Source organism: Oculina patagonica, chromosome 9 (genome assembly GCF_052425735.1).
Source record: "Oculina patagonica isolate OP01 chromosome 9, crgOcupat, whole genome shotgun sequence".
Classification (NCBI taxonomy): Eukaryota; Metazoa; Cnidaria; class Anthozoa; order Scleractinia; family Oculinidae; genus Oculina; species Oculina patagonica.
Window position 1 is genome coordinate 24,210,777 of NC_135766.1, and position 14,652 is coordinate 24,225,428.

A 14,652-nucleotide genomic window follows, 5' to 3' on the forward strand; every position below is an offset into this window, starting at 1 on the left:
AAATCTTCACCAGGACCCTGGGATCTAGAATCACAGACGGAAAGAAGTCTGGGAAAGAGACATCAAAACAAAATGTCGGACGAAGAAGGTGCAGTCGACGAAGAGAACATTGATGGCCTTTCGCACCCGGAAGTCATGTCTCTCTTTAGTGAAAAGCTAGCTGAGATAATGAGTGACCCTTTGCTTATTGGGCTGCCGAATGAGCCGACTCTTGACGAGGTTAACTCGCAAATCGCGTTGGAGCATGGTCGCGCTATTGTGGTGAACGTTCGACAGCACGATGAGATGAGCACTGTGCTACGTAAGCAACATTTTACATTGCTAGAATTGGATTAGAAGTTGTGTGGAATCTAGGAAAATTAGAAATAGGGGACTGTAACGGCAGACGCAACCTCTTAGGGAGAAGTGGCCAAGTGGGGTCCCTCCTTCCCCCACCCCCCCCCCCCCAGGTCATGCATTCTCTAAGATGCAACCTCCTACATTTTGGGAAAATTTTCAGAGTATGGCTACAAAAAATACCTTAACTATTTTTTCGCTGCGGTTGTCGAGAAAACTCGACATTTCATTTCGTGACTCTGAGTGTGGATGTCGAGTTTTCTCAACATGATAAACAATCCCAGATTTCCTTTCGAAACTGTCTTCAATAGGGACGCTATTATCAATAATTACTTCAGATACCCTCTAGGAGAACCGGAAAGCGTGACGAGCACGATCTTTTGCCGTTTGCATATAATGGCGGAGTATTATTGACAAATTCATGTTACAATGTTGCTGTTTACGGCCAAAGGACATTTAAACATGGCGTCGAATGAGAAATTTTCAATCGAGGAGTGCTTCGGAGAAGATTCTAACCGAGTTTCGCCGAGAATATAACAGTTGTGGTTTACGAATCAAGCGATGTCAATGAACAGATTGAGTATTTTAGAGGTGGCTATTGCAAAACAATGGTTACAACCTTCACACTTGGGAAGGAAGCTATCAGATGGCGAATGAAATTGCTGAAAGGATCAAAATGCTATGAATTTATGAAAAGGTTGCTTTTTACGATGTAGAATTATGTTAGGCACAACTCCTGAAAATCTTAATTAAATTGCTTGAATGGAACAAAAGATATTGTTTAATATGATGCGTGACTGTGTGATTCAACGCACTGTGGAAAAAATGCAGCACTGTGGGGGAGTAAGGTAAACAGAAAAGTCAGCAGTGAAAGAGTTAAACAAATTTTAAAAATTTCCTGGACAAAAAAGGGGCACAAAGATGGAGGGTGTTGGGTTGGGGGAAGGGGGCTCACTACTCAGCCCTTCCCCCAACCCACCTATAGTATCACCCTATTTTTATTTAAGTGATGTCAAAATGCATTTTGTATTAATCAACATTTTCAGCTGTTGTTGTCATACAAAATGCAACTGTGCATGACTTGAAGAAGGCAATTCAAAGACACATCTCACTGAAGCTGTCAAGAGAAGGAGGGCCAAACATCATCTCTTGGTGAGAAGACATAGAAATTTACTCAGCATTGAATGCATGAAAAGTATTTTGTATAATTAAGTCTAGTAGGATTGAGGTGTTACCAACGGATTGCTTCCAGTTTCATGTGAATCCTACATTTATTGAATCAACAATTGTGTTGTTCCAGAAAATATCCATGGATACCTTTCCAACAGATTGTTTTTTTTTTTTTGGCTTGACACCCCCCCCCCCCCCCCAAAAAAAAAAAAAAAAAAAAAAAATTCCAATCACCTTCAATTTCATTTCTTGAGATAATTATGGATATTTCTTGAACTGCATGTTAAAGTTTAAGTCAAGTTCTGGTCAAATATATAGGTGGTTTTCACTGTCATGCCGCGAAAAAATAAATCCAAAACTATATAGTCAAAAAAATCAAGAAAATTACAGGTTGTAGAAAACTACTATGTAAACTACTTGTCCAAGTCTCAGGTCTGTACGTTATTCCGTACTCCAGTTATCCATCAAAATGTTTCACGCAAATTTAGAGAGCACAGTATGGAAACGCCATGTTAGAGTCCAACTGCTTGGGCTCCAACATGGCGGCCGGAAATCAATGAAAACATTTGGCATTAAATTTGGCTACAAAAAGTGGTCAAATCACCCTCATGAACAAGTAAACATTCACATAAACACTTCTCGCAAAACGTCAATAAATTATTGTTCAGTTGTTAAAAATCACAGGATAAGGCATTTTTTTAAGAAAACGAGACAGCCTTCTGGCGGCCATCTTTGATCTCATGTGGTGTGAAACTCCAAAATTCAAAATGCTCTTTCTTAAAGATGGCGGATGCTATCAAGCTAAAAACCTTCAACAAGTTATATATTAAGGATGTCTAATAGCCAGTGCAGGATAAAAACTCAGGGGTCTTGCGATTCTTGGTTTTAGAATTTTGATGATGTCACATGAAAACCAGGAATTGAATTACATGTTGAAAGGAAAAATAGAATTAAATTTCCATTTATGAATTCTCGACTTTGTTAATGGTAGGAATGTTCAAGACTCATTTTTACTGTAAATGTGTGCTTTGAAAAGTGTATTCATTTGTATCCTTGGTTGTTTTTGTTACAAATCAATTATGTAAAAAAAAATGTATGATTACATATTGTACTTAAATTTTTTGTGCATGAATTTTTGTATTTACACTTCAACAATAATTTATTTATGTGCATAAGGTATGGTTTAATTTTGGCATATATTTAACAGGAAGCATGTGTGGAAAACCTACTGGCTGTCATTTCAGGGACAAAAGCTTACAGAGGACCATCAACCTCTTACATAGTGAGTTGAACATAGGCTCTTACCGAAAGTGCTCGTAAAAAAAGCATTAAATGCTAAAAGAAGTGCACGTTTTTTGTCAAAAAAGTGCTAAAATAATCCTAATTTTTTTAGAAAGTGCTTGTGGGTTGCATAAAAATGCTCACTTTTTTCCAATTTTTTTAAACATAGAATATTACATTTTTCAGATTTTCAGTTATATTTTTCAACAATAAAACGTAACGATCAATGTTTGATGTCAGAGTACGCTCTCGAGCTATCTCTGCCTTGGCTGGCTGACTTCCATTGTTCCTCGATGACATGTGGATGACGTCATCTTGGAACGAGTGTGATGGGCTGGGTTTCTAGAAGGCAACCACTGACGTATCAAACCTATTCCCCAGGCCTCCTCGGCTCCTTTGACTAAAATGAGGGCATAATGCATCTTAAGACGCCATAAATAAAGTCAGATTGTGCTTTTTAACACAAAATTATACAAATAGTCAGTCGAAAATCCAAAATAATGCTAGCAGTGCTTTTTGGGATAAAATGTAAAAAAAAATGCTCGCGAAGCCAAATAATGCCAAAAAAAGTGCTAGCACTATCGGTAAGAGCCTAGTTGAACAACAACCAGAAAAACAATAATCTTTATTCATATGGGACGGACCATTATATTTTTTAGGGGGGGGGGGGGTCGGGTTATTTTCCTGAGTAATAATTTTTTTCTTTATCCAGTTTCAAGTTGTGCTAGATTCTCTCCACCCAGGTGTATAAATGGGTACCAGCAAATTTACTGCTGTTGGTAACCCTGCGACAGGGTTGCCACAGGTCAGGAGATGGTCAGGGAAAAATAAAATTCTTCATGGTCAGGGAATTTTATTTTGAGTCTGGAAAGATTGACATTTTTAAAGAAAAGTTGGAGAAAAATGAAAACTATATCACCACTTATGTAATACTATTGAAGGCTGGAAGATATATTTTAAGCCAATGTGATCTCAGCGATGTTTTTCTTTTGGAAACAGAGGCTGGATGCTACAACCATATCTGACATCTCGGGATAAGCTCCAGCCTGATAAGCCACTTGGCTTGACAGCAGGCTTTACCAGTACCTACTTTTTAGAAATGTATTTATTTTTTTAGTTAGCTAATTGTTTTTTTTTTCTGCAGCTATGGCATTCAAAGTAAAGATGAGGTCACTTTTGTCAAGAGGTTGAGGAGAAAGTAATTGCATCATCATGTTCCAGTAATGGACAAGCATTGTGGTTTTACTGTCCACTAATCATTCACTTGCTAAAATCTACTGAACGACAAGACAGATGATCAGAGAACGATCTAATCATGCCCAAGTGATCTGCCATGGCAGTGAAGGCTAAATCCTAAACCCTTCAAGTTCCAAGGATAGCCTGAATTTCAGATGACTTCCTCTGGTCGTGCCCTCCCAACGACTTGGTGCTTGATCCAGATGTACCAGATGCATGTTGGGTTATTTTCCTTCTCTTTGACAATGTGGACCACTGTAACTACATTCAAGACTTTGAGAAAGTGTGGTCCGTGCTGGTCCCTTGCCCAGATCTGCTGCGCAGTAGAGTATTGCAGAGTTTAATGTCTTCCCTTCACAATGTGATCATGTTTGACTTTATGAGAAAGCAAGTTTCCCTATATTCCAGTGAGGGGCGGCAGGGGGTGGGGGGGGGGGGTATTTCCTATTGTGGACTGCATGGGGACAGGAAAAACAGTAGGGACTCCAATAAAGGGCCCCAGTAGCCTGCAAATACAGCCACCTCTCATTCGCGTCCTGCAACGAAGGGCTAGGGCCCCTGGGGCAGGGCTTCCCTGTATAAAACTTAATCCAGGCACGTCAAGTCATTAGCTTATCACATGCAAATATTCATCTATTTTAAACCAATCGCTGTAAAGAGTTTTAAAAAGTTAAATTAACAAAAATGATCTTTCTGTTCATTGCTTCTGTTGTGATTAGTCCTTATTTACCGGTGCCCACCTGTCTCGGCACAGAAAATGCTGTTGCTTTGTAAATGGACGTGATGAACTGGTAACCACTTGTTTATGTCGAAAACATATTTAAACATTCTTTGTAAAGACTAAAGAATAAAGAAATTTCCCATTTGTTACTGATTCGTAGCTTCTAAACATTGCGTGACTTGAAGCTTGACCGAGTGGAGGTTTGGGACAGCTCACAGACAAACAAAAAAAATAATAAACAACGTGCAGAGCAAGAACTGCGCAGCGCAGTTGATAACGATAAATGAAACGGACGAAATTATAATGCTCCTAGAATATAACACCCACCCCCTCCCTTAAAAGGATGAGAAAGCTTGCAGTTACGCGAAGGCGAAAATTGAAGACGCTGTTTTACCGATCCGATGTTTGGAAGTATCACCACTGAATGTAATTAGTACGAACTGTCATGCATGTACGTTTTAATAAAAAAGAAAGAAAAGTCGAAACAATTAAAGTGCATATGACACGAATTTTTTTTATTCCAGTTTCCTATAGTTTAAGACCTACTTTAAACACTTTCAGGCTTTTAAAGTGCTAAAAAATTCTAAAAAGCAATTTTTTTCGCTTTTGAAATACGCGCTTAAAACCATCGTTTTTCATATCATCCGACAACAAATGCGGTTCTGCAAAACCAGCCGCTGTTTCAACCTAGTCACGAAAAATCGTTTTCCATAGCGCCGGGGTCCATGTATCGTGTAGCTAAAAGCACCCATAAGAACAAGACCCATTTCCTTACCAAAAACCACGCTCTTGAATCAATCTAGAGTAACGCAGAAAAAATGTTGCTCGTTCCTTTGAGTTGCTGCAACGTATAGCAACCAGCTCCGAGGAAGTTTTTTTTAACTTTACAAAAAGTTGTATCGTAACATGCTAATTGTTACTCGGTGATAAAATTGGGAGTTGCCAAGCTCGTTTTTATCGACTATTTTGCTTGTTTACAAGCAAACTGGAAAGATATAGTGGGGAAGCTTGTCATTCTCTTACCGAATTCCGCACATAGTTGTTAATTCTCAAGGGACTGTTTTAATTTCTCAAGGGATCACTTTCCGCTGTGGGTGATCAAAGCGTCTTACTCAATAGTAGTGCGTCAACACTTGCGATCTCGTAGAAAAAAACGGGACTTGTAAAATTTACAAACGTTATATAACAATTTAAAAACGTGACTAGCCCAAATCATACATGAAATAACCAATTGAGAATGTTAGTGGTTCAGCGCACGAAGGCAACGAAGTTTAAAACGATTAAGAACGCAAATTTGTACTGGTACAAGTCTTTCACACACTAAAGCGTTGCTAATATTTAACCTAAGGCATCTAATTTCGTGACAATTGATTATTTTCTGCTGAGTTGCACAATTTAGAATTGCAACATCATTCAATGCAGGTGTGAAGTGATATTTACAAGTGTTTTTGTAGCCTGTTGTGAATTTACTTCCGGTGAAGCAGTGAAAGCTGAAAATTTTTGCTTCTGTTAGAAGTTAATGCATCGCCATTAGAAAAAAAAACTGTTTTACTGGAAATGTAGTCGTTAGAAATGGCATGTGAAGCCGTAAGGTAAAGAATAACGCGAGGAGAAGCGGCTTTTGGCAATATCCAAACGAAAATTTACTTCTCGATGCGGGGTAAAAATTGCGTGACGAGACAAAAGGTAACTCTGTCGTGCGTAAACTTTATTGGGAACCCTGCATTAAGCCGAGTAGAAAACATCTGCTTTGCTGTCTTTACAACTGCCGTTCGAAGCTGGCGAAGACGCCAGCAACCCGGAAATGGTTTGATATACGAGTTAGTTACACTAGAATGGTAGCAAATTCCCATTCCCCAAGACACTGACGAAAATAGGGCATTTCGATTAAACATCACAAGGTCCTGCAAGTGTCATAAATTTCTTGTTTATTTACCGTTTTTGATTTCAATTTCTTCAACTCGCGCTGTAAAACTACTTGACAATTAGGAGAAAAAGAAAAATTACCGTCTCTCTGTATTCTGTTTATATTAATTTCTTTTCATTCCGAAAGAAGATAGTGTCTAGTTTTCTTCTGATTGTTTACATAACATCTGCCTTGCTGTCTTTACAACTGCCGTTCGAAGCTTGCGAAGACGCCAGCAATACAAAAATGGATTGATTGACGAGTTACTTAATACTAGAGTGGTAGCAAATTCCCATTCTGGTTGCCAAGTCTTCTCAGTGATTCCATAGAAGGTCAATGATACAAACATAGGGAAATAGCATATGATCAAAGCTATGTAGAACACGAAAGTGTTCACTGCACTTCTTTTTAATCCAACCATATTTGAGTTATTTTCAGCATTAGAACTTTGCACTGCCTGTTGTTGAGCCCGTATTTGTATCTGATGCCGACGAACAATTCGATAAATTCTGATGTAATAAAATGTGGAAGTTATAAGACAAATTACAGTACAACCGCCTAATAGGAAGCTATCTACGCGCGGACTCCAAAAGGAAACACTTGATTGGAGAAAGCTAAACAACCATATAATTAGTAAAGTATATTTAACACGGGATTTAGTTACTAAAGTTGCATATCTCATGTGATAGTGAAGAGCCAGAAATCGATCCATAGTGATGGATGTTATTGTCAAGAAAGAAACTCCACCTAAAGAGATTCCAATCATCCTCCAAACAAGCCGAAGGAAAGGGTGCTGTTTCGTAATTCGTAATTTCGTAATTAATTTAGCAATATAAATCGGTTGTGTAATGAGACCAACAAGAAGGTCTGAAACAGCGAGACTGCAGAGCATAATCATTGAAGTTGAGCGAATGGATGGAGTTCTTATTATGGCGACCAATACCAAAGCGTTGCCCAGAATGGATATGAGCATCAGTGGAGCATTAAGAACACAGTTTATGATGAGAATAGTTCCAGCAGTAGAGTTGTCTTCATTTTCTAAATGATGGTCTACCGATCCGTTGTTGCTCTTGTTGGTAATATTCATCATCAACGATAAGTAAACCTTTAGGTTTGTTAAGGTGGTTTAACTGGGTTTTTGATCAGTTTATTACCAGTGTTCTATTTATGCCCAGTGTTATAATGACATCGGAATTGTCATAGCAACGCAATGACCTCATTTCCTTAGACTGGTCATAACAAATTTTCGTCTTTATCTTAAACAACTGTGGTGACGTGATTTTTTTTTCAATAGTCATATCAATGGCGACGTAGTTAATTCACAAACTTAAGTTGTGTTGCCCCTAAAAAATCCAATCGAGCCACCTTAAATTGCTTATTTTTACACTTAAAAATGAGAAAATAATGCTTCTTTTTGATTAAGAGAAAAGCAAATAACAAAACTGGTCCAACAATGTAGATGCCAACAGGAAAACAACACAGTTTAATGCATTTTCTTAAACATCCTGTGAAACATCCTCCTGGTGTTTTTGTTCGTGAAAGGTGTTCATTACCTATTCATTTTTTCCTAAAAGCGACACCAAGTTTTGGCGAAATTGGCATGTAATTTGAATGTTGCCTCTAAGGCAATGAGAACCAGTTGTCAGTATTCTTCAATGCAAATGTGCAAAATTAAGCGCGCAGGCTAGAGTAAGGTAAATCTTTTTTTTTTTTCAAGCCTGGGTCAAACAAATCTTTCTCAGATTTCGGAAAACATTTCTTATTAAAGGCTGGTTCTCATATAATCGCCCCGATCGTCTCTACCGCCTCTGTAACTTCAAATAAATTCCTTGCGATCGGGCGATTTTATGAGAACATTACACAGACAATTGCTAACGTCTAGGGCGATTGGGGCAATCACGATCGCTCGGATCGCCGTGTTGTATCCTTCAAGCTTCTATTTCCCTTCTTTGCTGTAAAACTGCAATAACTGAGAAGATAGGGGGCCACGAGTTTTGCTCTTTCATTGAAGGCTGCAATTGTGTTGGATCTAGGGCTAAAATGATTGTTTTTCTCAGGTTTTCGCTCATCAGTACCAGGCAATCGGGACGATCATACAGTGATCATATGAGAACCCCCGATCGCCTACGATCGTCTCAGTATTCGATACTATATCGGGGCGATCATATGAGAACCAACCTTAAGGCTAAGCGTGGGAACCGTTACGTATTTAGAGCCAAGTTTATTCAGCACAAGCTTCTGGCGCTGGTGGCCATGTAGCTGCGGGCATTTTCTAATAAAAACAAAAAGTAGATTTTGAAACAACACAATATTCTGTTATCGTAAAGCTAGTGTATAGGTGTTTTACACCTGCTCTTAGAACAAAGCCTTTTAATAACAAATGAGCTCCAGGTTTTAAGGGTGTGAAAAGTAATATCCTTAAAATTTTCTATATTTGTATAGCTTACGTAAGTCAAATTGAGTTGTCGAAACGCTATTGGCTACAACTCGTTTATGACAGTTGTCCTTTTCGTAATAACTTTGAGTTCTGCCTGTAAGCGAGTGAGTTAAGATCTCCATTAAACACCATGTTCCTTGATGATGTTTTGGTCCATTTGATGTAAAAGATCCCGGAAGGTGGCAGGGCACTTCCCGCTCAGCCATAGAGCTAAATCCCCGAAAAAGCCCCTGCTACACAGTTCTGGATGACATCCGATTACAAAATTTCGGCGCTATTGTATTCTTTGAATTTTCGCTGTTTTACCTCGTAGCAATATAGACAATTCATTGTTATTTTTAGCGTGTTTTGAGTTTAGGTGAAGTATAACTCCCCCGCTTAGAAGTGCCCCTGTTTTTTAGCCCATCTGTCTGCTAACGACAAAATAATACATCAGGATAATTTGCACGTTGTCAGGGACTCAATAGTCTGGTTTCTGGGAAATTGAAGCTTCTTAGCCATCAGTTCCACGCAAGACTTTTTATAATACGTTTGGATTTTTCTGTCTTTACTTTTTTGAAAAAGAAAAGGCTTATCCTTGGACCTAAGGCCGCTTGGAAGGAAACAACATAGCGACTTTAAACATTTTACCTAAGTCTGCTTAAAAAAATAATACATAAATAATAATCAATGTATTAAGCACTAATGTGCTAATTGAGGACACTGGTAAATAAATAATAAACAAATAATGTAAATCGAACAGAAACTTGTAAAAAGAAAAAACAACTGGCAGGAGGCTGACTAGCCTGAATTTCAGACATTCCTCTGTGCTCGCAAGTAGGCGAGCACAGAGGGATGTCTGAAATTCAGGCTAGAGGCTAACCAGTTTGTAGTTAACAGAGCGTGGAGGAGTTTAGACTGTCCACAGCCTCTCTATTTTTCAACGCAAAAAAAGCAAACGAAGCGAGCGCGAAGCGCGAGCGCGCGGGGAGAGGGGGGCGGGAAGTGAGCGACCCGCCCCCCCCACCCCTTACTTCTTCCGTTTTGCACTGGCGTCCAGTTCTCTCGCCGTTCTCACCGCGCGCTCATCGATCGAAAAAACACCTGTGGACAGTCTAGGAGGAGTTGAACTCGGGACCGCCAAACACAAACCCATCTCACTCCCTTTTTTGATAATTATTTTTAGATCGAGTACGTTATAAGTAGTATGATTTTATTTTACGTTTTGTTCGTATAAATTTTTATTAGCAAATTTGTATCAGGTGTTAAATAAATTTTTAATTATTGTTTTTAGACTTTTCCTCGCGTGGCCCCCTCGCGCCTTTCGCGTTTCCCATACGCGCGCTCGAAACTATGGCGCCTGCCACGCAGGCTATACATTCGTGTGGTACTGTTTATTATGCTGTACAAGGTGGTTCTCAATATAAAGTCTGTGGATGAAACCATAGTGTGTAGCCATTCAAATGAAAGCTATTGAGCAGTACTTTCATGTGGTACTGTTTATCATGCTGTACAAGGTGGTTCTAACTTGTGGATGAAACCATAGTGTGTAGCCATTCAAATGAAAGCTATTGAGCAGTACTTTCATGTGGTACTGTTTATCATGCTGTACAAGGTGGTTCTAACTTGTGGATGAAACCATAGTGTGTAGCCATTCAAATGAAAGCTACTGAGCAGTACGTGGTACTGTTTTTTATGCTGTACAAGGTGGTTCTAACTTTTGAGTCTGTGGGTGAAACACTAGTGTGAGACCATTCAAATGAAAGCTTTTGAGCAATACTTTTATGAGGTTCCGTTTATTTCCCCCATATTTTGCAAAATGATTTTCTTTGTAAGTTAAACTTTGACATTTTTTCGAAATGGAAGGGCCATTAAGGGCTGTTTTGAGAGAAAACCCAACGACAGGTTAAAAGGACTCCCTTTAAATTTACATTTATTCAATGGATTTAAACTCATTAATGCAAACTTTGTTTCTCCTTATCATAGTCAAAGAACAGTTCCTCTCCAGCTTCAATGTCACGTTTGGCAAAAATTCCAATCCTGTGATCTCCGTTTACTATAGAACAGTTTAACATTCCAGTTATTGAAGTCATTCCCGCGAAATAGAACTGGACATGGATTTTCAGCCAAACTTTGCCTACTTGTTAATTACCTTAGAGGGGACTTGAATTTTGAGATAAAAAAGGGGGGATCACCATATTCGTTTAGGAGCAGGAAGACCTTGTATATACCACATAATTCCTAAATAATTCCTTTGCGAGTAATGCACCTATCAATGTAAATCCCGCGGGGGGGAGTGCGGGCAAAGGCACGGGATTTGACAACAAGAACGATCCCCTCTGTCGGGCATTTGACTGCGAGTCGCGTCCCGGGGGTTGGGACATTTGACTTTGACCGGGAAGCGCCTGGATCCAATCTTCAGACGCGATTACCAAGTTCTTCCTTCTCGTGGCTTTGGAAATCATATGCTTCATTGCAAGGTACGATTCTGAGTTTTTCATCGGCATTTATCTGCCACTTTTAACGCCATTGAGTCATAAAATAGCGATTTCAAGAATATTTTACTTTCAAGTACATTTGGAGTAGGAATCCTGAGGGAAATCTAAGACGTCCGTAACCTTTTATTGTTTTTAATATGAATACCGAAACGGTTGGATTGACAGAAAATAAAGGTATGTAGAAAGTACTTGTTAGTTTGTTTTAGAATTCTGCCCCTGGGTGGGTCTTCTTAGGTACATTTGAACAAAAAAAAATTTCCCACCCTCGGGAACTTGACTGCAATTTTTACTTTTCTGTCAAATCCCCACCCCTGGCCCGCACTCTCCCCCCGCGGGATTGTTGTTTGATTATTTCAAGCGAAGGAATAGTTCCAACGCTGTGGGATGCCATTTATGATATTAAAACCAAAAAGTTTCGGAACTCAGCAGGTTTTAATATTTCGGCTTTTAGTGTTTATGTAAGTTACGGATGAAAAACTGCAACAACGATCAGAATGAACCGCCGAGTGAACAGCGCAACATGTGCATAAGCACAAGAATGGTCTGAACAAACAGACTGAGCAGACGAAGGTCGAAAGTGCAGAAAACCATCCATAAGACTGATTGACTAGAGAGTTTACTGACTCGAAGGAATTTATAATAGTGAGCTCACTAAAAGTTTTTCTTGGATCGGAGTAGATTGTCATGAAAGCTCAGAAAGTCTGTCATTCTCGTCAGGGGCACAGTGACAGACCCGCTAGAGAGATAATTATTTCGCGAAGATTACGCTAGAAAAGAGGATAAGCGCGCGCGGGAAGACGTTACATTGATCTTTTAATCCGTACTGTAACGTACCGTTAAATTTAATAGCCAAATCAGGGTAAATCTCTCTAAACCACGTTTCAAACTGTGGTACCACAGCTGGCCCTACGTGGCTGAGCTAACTGTTATCAATCTATACCGATGAAACGTTAACAAAATGTTAAAATAAGGCAAAATGTAATGACCTAAGTCATAAAAGTTCGTTGAATGCGTTTATGAGATTATATTACTAATAAGTGCCGTAAACTAAATAAGCTTTCGCAGCTGCTATGTTTTAAACATTGTTGTTAGGATTAAATTTGGTAAATTGAATCTTTAAAAACAAAAATAACAAACTCACCATCGGAAAAACCGAGCGCTTGGTACGGAACAAACTCTCTTGGCTGTTTACATTTGTTTGCTCGCGAGGGCTGTTTGTACGCGCGTGCTTTTATTTGAACGTCTGCATCTTGCGCGCGCGCAGCCTGGGCTCCAAAGAGAGTCGACATTAGCATAGCTCGCGATTCAATTAAAGCTAGGGAATAATTTCAACGTCGTGGAGTGCTACTTATATTAAAGAAATTTCGGAAATTCGGCTGCTAACTTGCTGACTATCTATTGGTTTTACTTCAGCGGTAGAAATATGTTGTTTACTGATACAAGAAACTATTCCGTTTAAATTATATTACCTTCAGTTTAAAACTAACTTACTTTATACCTAAAAATGGCATATACCACAAAAAGTTATCGAGCCATGAGGGACCTTCCCAGATACATCCTACCGCTTTTACAGGACCCAGACTTTCTCAAGGCTGGCTTCCTTCCACGTAGGGCCAGCTGTGGTACCACAGTTTGAAACGTGGTTTAGAGAGATTTACCCTGATTTGGCTATTAAATTTAACGGTACGTTACAGTACGGATTAAAAGATCAATGTAACGTCTTCCCGCGCGCGCTTATCCTCTTTTCTAGCGTAATCTTCGCGAAATAATTATCTCTCTAGCGGGTCTGTCACTGTGCCCCTGACGAGAATGACAGACTTTCTGAGCTTTCATGACAATCTACTCCGATCCAAGAAAAACTTTTAGTGAGCTCACTATTATAAATTCCTTCGAGTCAGTAAACTCTCTAGTCAATCAGTCTTATGGATGGTTTTCTGCACTTTCGACCTTCGTCTGCTCAGTCTGTTTGTTCAGACCATTCTTGTGCTTATGCACATGTTGCGCTGTTCACTCGGCGGTTCATTCTGATCGTTGTTGCAGTTTTTCATCCGTAACTTACATAAACACTAAAAGCCGAAATATTAAAACCTGCTGAGTTCCGAAACTTTTTGGTTTTAATATCATAAATGGCATCCCACAGCGTTGGAACTATTCCTTCGCTTGAAATAATCAAACAACAAATTGATAGGTGCATAATGGCAAAGTACACGTTTCCGGTGATAATTTATCTTTCAAACAAAGAAGTTGATTTGTATTCATTTCATTGAAAGAATTTGATCACTACACTCAAAATACGAGAAAAAACGAATAGGTCGCCGTACTCGTTTACGAGAAAACGACGATTTATCTCTCTCGCGTGCAAAGCCGGATAAAAAAAAAACCCGCCATTTTGTTTACGTGCGCGCGCTTATTAGGGACGGACCATTATTTTTTTGGAGGGGGGGATGAAAAATATTGAAAAAAATTGTTTGCAGGGCCTGGAAAGACAAAATAAATTGTTTGCAAACACGATATGTATAACAAAAAATAGTAAGAATTTCGAAAAAAAATGTTTGCAGAGGTGCGTAAACTAAAAAAAAAGTTTGCAGAGGAAGATTTTTCATCCCCCCTCCCAAGAAAATAATGGTCCGTCCCTTACGCGTAAAATTTTGCGCCGTCAGGGTGCACAATGCAATACTAAGCAATACGACTTTCGGGCGACGCCTCCATGTAAAGTCCACCATAGGAAACACCCCTCGCCCAGGATATAAATGGGCAAGGATATGGACCTCAGGGCCTCCCTGCGTAAAATTTTACGTGCACCCCTCCCCCTTTGCTACTGCACCTGTGGGCAAGCTGTTAAGCCTGTCACTTTACCATTGGCGAGACCCTGATTATACCAGGTACTTATCAAAGAAACAAAAAAACCGGATCCAGTAGCTAACACATTGTTATAAAAAAATATCATATACATTATACATTGTTGCAAAAAAAAAATCAACTTAATTAACATCTAGTTTGTGAGTGAAATCAATTTACTTAGTTCAGCGAATGGAGGCTCTATGCATTCGTTACCAAATCTTTGCTCCTTCTCACAGTCTCTTCAATC

General features: G+C 39.2%; 2 protein-coding genes across 2 annotated transcripts; one reads left to right on the forward strand and one right to left on the reverse strand.

Annotated features, from left to right (window-relative positions):
* Window positions 1-62: 62 nt before the first annotated feature.
* On the forward strand, window positions 63-4,880 carry LOC144665960 (U11/U12 small nuclear ribonucleoprotein 25 kDa protein-like). The gene is made up of 4 exons (XM_078527286.1): window positions 63-301; window positions 1,383-1,488; window positions 2,714-2,788; window positions 3,932-4,880. Exons 1-4 carry the CDS (start codon window positions 73-75, stop codon window positions 3,987-3,989), a joined length of 468 nt encoding a protein of 155 aa, XP_078383412.1. The 5' UTR covers window positions 63-72; the 3' UTR covers window positions 3,990-4,880.
* Window positions 4,881-6,370: 1,490 nt separating this feature from the next.
* LOC144665906 (adenosine receptor A2b-like) lies at window positions 6,371-10,346 on the reverse strand. Its single transcript, XM_078527189.1, has one exon. The coding sequence runs from the start codon at window positions 7,738-7,740 to the stop codon at window positions 6,808-6,810; it is 933 nt and encodes a 310-aa protein (XP_078383315.1). The 5' UTR covers window positions 7,741-10,346; the 3' UTR covers window positions 6,371-6,807.
* Between the last annotated feature and the right edge of the window lie 4,306 nt (window positions 10,347-14,652).